General features: G+C 35.8%; 1 protein-coding gene across 2 annotated transcripts in view; it reads left to right on the forward strand.

Annotated features, from left to right (window-relative positions):
- The window catches only part of GOPC (golgi-associated PDZ and coiled-coil motif containing), a 34989-nt gene extending 26807 nt beyond the window's left edge, over window positions 1–8182 (forward strand). For both annotated transcript variants that reach the window (XM_010861808.1, XM_010861809.1), the window contains 4 exons: window positions 106–271; window positions 2731–2826; window positions 4286–4450; window positions 6938–8182. In XM_010861808.1, coding sequence (XP_010860110.1) covers window positions 106–271; window positions 2731–2826; window positions 4286–4450; window positions 6938–7147 — 637 coding nt within the window. In that variant the 3' untranslated portion in view covers window positions 7148–8182. The remainder of the gene's footprint in view (window positions 1–105; window positions 272–2730; window positions 2827–4285; window positions 4451–6937) is intronic.
- Window positions 8183–8188: the final 6 nt, after the last annotated feature.

Consider the following 8188-nt stretch of genomic DNA (forward strand, 5'->3'; position numbering starts at 1 on the left):
ACACTTTATATATATTTATGTATATGTGTGTATGTATGTATGTGTGTATATATATACATATATATATATAATGAAAAACTAACTAAATTCTTTTCCCAAATGAAGAGTCCAACAAATACAGCTACTTGGACGAGATATGAAGGGACCTGCTCATGATAAGCTTTGGAACCAGTTGGAAGCTGAAATACACTTGCATCGTCACAAAACTGTGATCAGAGCCTGTAGAGGACGCAATGACCTGAAGCGACCGATGCATGCTCCACCAGGCCATGTATGTTTGCTTTGCTACTGTTTCTCACTCAGTCTTGTCCTTTCTTTAATCACAAGTCCGTTGCATTTTTAAGAATTCTAGTAGAATTTGAAACCTTTATTTAAAAGTGAAAGTGGGATTAAACTTATTTTAAAATAGATACATATTTAAGGTTTCAGCTGCCCATATAGCTCCTACACTAATACCCCAAAAATGGTATTTCTGAAGACACTGAACTATTGATAGCAGATGCATGTTGCTTCAGCTCATATTTCAGAATTTTCCTGGATCTCGATTAGGCATGTTTACAGAAGTTCTAAGCTTAGCAGAGTGTATTGATAAATTGGCAAAAATTGGGGGGTAGTTCTTTATAAGGGGACTCTTGGTAACTAGCTTTATATATTGTTTCCAAGCTAACATTTATACCTGTTTGGTTTTGGATTAAGCTGGAATTTGAGATCTGTGTCCAGTTGTCTGTTTCTGTAGCCACCACTGTACAGGAGCTTTTCTTTCTACCTACATAAAAATTTATTAAATTTCACTGCAACAGCAGCCTAATGGTATAAGCCTTAATATAATAAAATCGTATCTAATTCCTGTCCAGTGGATCACATATTTTAGTATCAGGTAAAGCCTGGCCTCGAATAGTAAAATTATTTGTTGCCTTTGAAAAGATAATTTTAAGAAGAATTGATATGTATGTGGCGTTCATGGGAGAGGAGTGGTGATTGCAGTAAGCACTCGTGCCATTGTCTTCTTTGGGGTTCTCTTGGTTCCCATTAACTTCTAGGCAGTGGCCAGATGATAAATGTTATCTTATGCTAAATAAAGGCATTTGAATCTTAACCTGATGGTCAGAGGATTTTAAAGTAAAATAGTGGACTTAATAAGATTTAGCATTTGTTTGACAGTTGCTTTGGGTAGTGAGGAGGATATATTGGAAGAGGGCCTAGTTGAAATCAGAGAAATACATGTAGAAAGATAATGAGGAGAAAGGGATCAGAAGAAGAACAGGTTTGAGAGAATTAGAATTAAAAGGAGTTAGTGACTCACTGCTTTTGGTTAAGTAGGTGAGTAAGAAGGAAAGTCTCAGTTTTGGTTTGGGCAATCGAGTGAGATGATGGCATGCATTGATAAACCAAATATAGGGAAAGGAAGGTTTTGGTAGAAAGATGATATCAGTTTTAGACATGTAGTGTTTGAGGTGCCAGTGGACAGCCAGTTTATATCCAATTATATATATGACTCTAGAATTCTAGAGAGAACTCTTGAGTTGAAGATTACTAGGTAAATCATCTTTTGAAGCCATGGGATTGATTAAGTCACCCAGGAAAAGTATAGAGAAAGTAAAAAGATGGAAGGAAACCACTAAGGATTCAGGGAAGGAAATGAATCACCAAAGACAGAAGCCTGAGAGAGAGCTGTCAGATATGGGCCTTCTAGGAAAGTAGTGTAATGGTTCAGTTCAGTTCAGTCGCTCAGTCGTGTCCGACTCTGCAACCCTATGAACCGCAGCACGCCAGGCCTCCCTGTCCGTCACCAACTCCCCAAGTCCACCCAAACCCATGTAATGTAATGTATACCAACGTGTAATGGACACCAAAGAAAAGAGGTTTCAGGGAGGGGACTGTGAACAGTATCAACTTCTGCAGGGTTCAAAAGGGCAGTGACTAAAGAGTATTCATTGGAAGCAGCCACACTGGTTACCAGTGACTGCAGAGAAGACAGCTTCCGTGGAGCAGGTGGAGCAGAACCCTAATCACGGGTTGGAGTACTTACTGAATATGGGAGGCAAGGAAGTAACTACAGTGAGGATTAACTTTGTGTAAAGGTTCAGGAAAGATGGAGGGTGGATAGAAGGTAGCCACGATTGTGGATAGTTTAAGGGTTTTTATGTGTTTTGTGGTTGTACGTGGTTTGTGTTTTATAGCTTGGTTAGGCTTGGCATTTTTTCATTTTAGGGAAGGAGCTTGTAGAGAGAGGTAAAAAGTAAAGGTCCCAGAGAAAGAATTATTGGTGGAGCAAGGTCCTTTAGTTAAGAGGTAGATTCCAGAGTTCAAAGAAATGAAAAAGAGTTAATGACCAATTGACATTTTGTTTTTTCAGTTCTATAAATCAGTTGAAATGGGTATAGATCTTAAAGCAATTTTCCAGTGAAGCTAAAATTGCCTCCTTTTATTTCTTAAAGATATTATTTATCAGTTCATGGCAGTAGTTTCTTTTGTAATGTCACGTATAAATATTAAAGAAATTAACAAGAGGGTGAGAAAATCATGTACATTCACTATATTAATAGAACCACTATTTTTGCTTTCCCGTGTTATCTGTTTTTTTTTTCCCATGTTATCTGTTGATTACTTTCTTAACATTATACTGTGTATCCATTACAGGAAAACAAACATTTTTAAAAGCAAGTTACTCTATATGGTATATAGTTTAAGTACTACTAATTTTTCTTCTTCTTTTTTTTCTCCAACAAGGATCAAGACTCTTTAAAGAAAAGCCAAGGTGTTGGTCCAATTAGAAAAGTTCTCCTCCTTAAGGAAGATCATGAAGGCCTTGGCATTTCAATTACAGTAAGAAGTAGTGCTTCCAGTCTCCTTTTCTCTACACTTCTCTAGTATAATCACACTCCTTTGTTGAACATCATGGGGAGATAAAGTATTCTGAATATATTTTCTAAATAACTAAATTTATCCCCATGGGTAATAGCACTTTTGTGTAAACACTTTTTTTTTGGTATGGAAATCTTCCTAATAACTGTTAAGTATTACTTTAAAGTATTTTTTCAGTAATCATTGTTTATCATTTTCATTATGACTCATATCGTAGTTCTGCACCACATCCTGTGATGCCTGTAAGAGCCTTTGGGATTGGATAGGACTCTTTTCTTCTGTGTTAAATGACCCCAGATTGTATTGTTCTTTTCTCTAGAGTATTTGCTGTCTTTCTCTTGTCTCATTTCTTGGCTGTCAGATTTCACTGGCTCTTGGGTCCAAGTATTCCTCTTTTTAAATGTTGATTCCTTTACAGTTGTCTTAGACAGCCTTCTTGAGAGCAATCTATTTTGAAATACATATAACTAGAGCATTTTTGAAAATCCCATGGACAGAAGAGCCTGGTAGGCTGCAGTCCATGGAGTCGCTAAGAGTCAGACAGGACTGAGCGACTTCACTTCACTTTTCACTTTCATGCATTGGAGAAGGAAATGGCAACCCACTCCAGTGTTCTTGCCTGGAGAATCCCAGGGACGGGGGAGCCTGGTGGGCTGCTGTCTCAGGGGTCGCACAGACTTGGACCTGAACTATTTGGAACAGTGCTTTGTTCCAAATCAATAAATAAGCTGGCTTTTTATACTTAGTCACTGCAGAAGTTTATGTACTTTCTGGTATTGTTTACTGTAGAAATGTTTCTTATAATAAAAAGTTTATCTAATAGATCTTTATTGAATATACCTACCTTTTTGAGTATACTTCCCTCAAACAGCATAAGTTTAGTAAGAGAAATAAGACACACACATAATTATGATTACACCTAGAAAGTGAAAGGTACCAAATGCTGTATTTCATTAATTTTGCATTGCATATTTTTTCACATTTTAACATCTATGAAATTCAGATTCATCTTACAGTTATTTTTGTGGAACATAAAATAATGGTTTTTTTCTTACGGTTCATTGGGGCTTAGGTTTGATAAAATCTGATAATACTATGGACTACTAATACATAAAATATTTATGTTTAAAAGAGAGTTAAGCCAATTGTTCTTTCGGTTTTTCAGGGTTCTTTTTTTTTAAAATTCTGTAAAGCATTTTAAAAAGCACATATATATTATTAATCATTTTACTTAGAGGTAACTCTTTGATATTCATGATAGTTTGATTTACCATTACCTAAGTAGCAAATAGGATATCACTCAGCATTTATAGAGACAGTATAGGTGCTTATTGAAATGTTTTTAGAAAAATATTTTATCAGAATAGTGTGTGACTATACAAAGGTAAACTAGTTTGCTGCTTTTTTTTTTTTTGACTAGGGTGGAAAGGAACATGGTGTTCCAATCCTCATTTCTGAGATCCACCCAGGGCAACCTGCTGATAGATGTGGAGGGCTGCACGTTGGAGATGCTATTCTGGCTGTTAATGGAGTTAACCTCCGGGACACAAAGCATAAAGAAGCTGTAACCATTCTTTCCCAGCAGGTAAGTTCCCTTTATATAATTAAAATTGGATCTCTCCATTGTTCCTTTTTGAGTCTATTGAATAGATGATAACTTCCCAAGGAGTTTTCTCAGGTAGTAAAGTGTTTATCTATAGATACTAGTTTCCTTTGACTTGACCCTTTTTTAGAAGACATTCAGCCAGATTTACTGAAAAAGATTTTGTTTGCTCTTCTTCACAGCTATATAGCTTTGAGCAAGTTACTTAAGTCCTTAGTGTTGCAGTGTCCTCATCTGAGAGCTGGAAGGATTAAGTATGTTAATACATATAAAGTGTTCAGAACAGGACTTGGTTCTTGAAAAGCAAAACATCATTAATGACTAAAACACTATATAGATATGAAGTATTATAGAAAAAACAATGCTGGAAGTAGATTGATTTTACAGTTGTAAATGTTAGAAGTCAAGCATTGTTAGAAATCTTTTAACCAGCCCTCTTATTTAAAATGAGTGAAATAAAGTTCTTAGAAATTAATTTGCTCAAGATTGCAGAACAAATAGATTAAAGAATTGAGATTCATATACAGGAGTCATATTTGTTATCCAGAAAAATTAAGATATAAAAAATGTTTTGTTTTTTCTTTCAAGAATAGGTATGAGGGAATTAGAGAGGTGTTGGTTAGTACATTGAGATGTTCATTGGATCATCAGTATAGTATGCCAGAGCAGACTTTAATTTCAGAATTGAAAGTGAATTTCTAGCTCAGTTCTACTTAATGCATAAATAACTACAGTATCACTAAATGAATGTGTGTGTGTTGCATGTTCAGTCGTGTCTGACTCTTTGCGACCCAGTAGACCCACCAGACTCCTCTGACCATGGAATTTTCCAGGTAAGAATACTGGAGTGGGTTGCCAGTTCCTATGCCAGGGGATCTTCCCGACCCAGGGATCGAACCCACGTCTCTTGCATCTCCTTCATTGGCAGGGGGATTCATTACTACTGTGCCACCTGGGAAATAATTGTATTCAGTATTAAAGGGAGGACTTGTTGGTGATAATGCAGTCTATTTCATTGTTTTAGACTGCTGATTTTTAGAAAGCTCTTCCTCATATTAAACCTAAAATCTGTTTCTTCATGAAAGCTACCACAGACCTGATTCTGTCATCTAAAGAACTTTACTGAAGACCACTACAATGTGGGAGACCCAGATTCAGTCCTTGGGTTGGAAAGATCCCCTGGAGAAGGAAATGGCTACCCACCCCAGGATTCTTGCCTGGAGAATTCCATGGATAGTACAGTCCATGGGGTCGTATAGAGTTGGACATGACTGAGTGACTAACACACTGCTTTTATCAACTCTCCAAGTGTTTTTTTTTAAAGCATTATCTGATGAGGGAGATTTAAGAATGCAGCACTAGTTTCTTTAAGTTGGTGTTTTCTCAGTCCAACTTGGCTGTCATCCTGTAGTGTAAGAGTGGGATGAATGGCTGCTGAGGCAAAGGGGACATAAACAGGCAGTTCATGAGACACAAAATTTTATGGAAATGCTGAACACATGTTAAAGTTCTGAAGGATAACCTTAAACTGCTGGGAAAGAGGAGCACCAAAGGGACTTAGTGGGTAGCAATTAAAAAAAAAAAAAGGCATGCTTTCTTTTGAGCAAAGGCAGGCCATAATTTTCAGAGAATTGCAAACACTGGTCTTGTGTGTAGTGATTGTAGTCTCTTATTAAGTGACAATTATAGCTTGGAATTTTTTTAACATAAAATCTATAACTTTTTACTTGAACATTAAGTTGTTATTAAAGAATAAAATATAAATATTACACATTTAGTCTAGTATAGGAGAGAAAGAGGAAGGACTTCGGAGTCAATTTCTGTTTTTCTATTTTACTTGTTCATCTTATTGAGAGTTATCAGCCCTCTCCAGGACTCACTCAGGTTTCTCATTCATGTACAGGGGACTACAATAGAGTTGTTCTGAGAATTGAAGGATATAATTTTGAACAATACACACAGTAATTGGTATTATTACTCAACAGAATACCTTGACCAACAACTATGTCTGGCTCTCAGTGACAGTTAAGGAAATGCTCAAGACCTATTGAGTAAGAAACAAGAAATCATTGTGTAGAGGTTTCTTGAATTAGTCAAAGAAAAGTTTGTGTGGTGCCCTTAGGTGCGACTTTAATATCTGACTATTAGATAGATTTTCTGAATTGCTACTATGTAAAGTATAAAATGACAAAATGACTTTTAAACTGAACACTTTGTTCTGAAATTCTGTAAACTGAATAATCATCCTTTTTTGTTTTAGGTCTTTTGGGGAAAATATTTTGATCAGGAGAAAGATCTGTAGTACTGAAAGGAAATTATGTGTACCTCTTGAGAGTCTAAAATTTCACTATTTGTTGTCTTGAAAGGAGCTACATCTGAGGCCCAACTGTTGATTCTCACCCCAGAGAATTTGGAAATCTTTTAAAGTTACAGTAACTTGGTTTTCTCATTTTCTTTCCCCCATTTTAGAGAGGAGAGATTGAATTTGAAGTAGTTTACGTGGCTCCTGAAGTGGATTCTGACGATGAAAATGTAGAGTATGAAGATGAGAGTGGACATCGTTACCGTTTGTACCTTGATGAATTAGAGGGAAGTAGTAATCCTGGTGCTAGTTGTAAAGATACAAGTGGGGAAATCAAAATGTTACAAGGTAAAAATCACCGTGAACGTTATAATTAATGTATTTACTCTCAATAAACTTAAAAAATATAAAAGACTTAGATGTTCTTTGTAACACTATTTTAATGATGGGGAAACCAGCATTAACAGAGTGGATAGCTTTCCCTTGCTAAATTATAGCTTTATTATACACCAGTAATTATGCCAATATTTTATTTACATGTCAGTTCTTCTAGATTCACCTTGGACAAATATATGAGCAGTTACTAAACTATAGCTAATCCTTGAAATATAAATAAAATTCAAGTTTTCTAGACAGAAACAAAGGCCAACATGCCTTTTAGAGTAGATACATCTTAACATCTTGCTGTTTTAATGCACATTCTTCTCTCATAATGCAATGATTTTACAGGCTGAATTTGAATAAGTAATTAGACTGTTATCTCGTGATTGTTATTGGAATCAGGATATGTAATCTTGAGGATGTTGGGTTTAGTTCCTTTACTATCATCTATACATATTTTAAAGAACAATTCTAGCACTTTTATATGGAGGCCTGGTGCTTAAATTGTGATCCATAGATCTGTAGGGGACCCTGAGACCTTTCAGGGAGTTCTGAGATCCAAACTTTTCATACTAATAAATACTAAGGCATTGTTTGTCCTGTGTTGATACTTACACTGATGGTACAGAACCAGTGGTGGTAAAACCGTTGGTGCCTTAGTATGAGTCAAGGCAAGTAGCACTGCTTTACTAGTGATCACTGTGTTCTTCCTTGTCATCTGCTCAGAATAAAAAAGAAGCAAATGCCAGTTTCTTAAGAATATCCTCTGTAAAATAGTAAAAGGTATTCATTTTATTAAATGTTGAGTATATGACTTTTTAATTATTCTGTGTGATGAAATGGGAAGTATGCATAGCATTGAGTTAGGAAAAGTACGTAAGTGATTAATTTGCTAGCTGAATGAGCCATTCTTTTCATGGATGACAATTTTTACTTGAAAGAATGACAAATTATGGTTGTTCAGACTATTTGGTAGCTGTTTTACTTTAAAATGAGCAAGGTGAATCCATCACTTCAAGAACAACTGACAGTATTTA

The sequence above is a fragment of the Bison bison genome, unplaced genomic scaffold, assembly GCF_000754665.1.
Source record: "Bison bison bison isolate TAMUID 2011002044 unplaced genomic scaffold, Bison_UMD1.0 scf7180017864473, whole genome shotgun sequence".
NCBI lineage: Eukaryota > Metazoa > Chordata > Mammalia > Artiodactyla > Bovidae > Bison > Bison bison.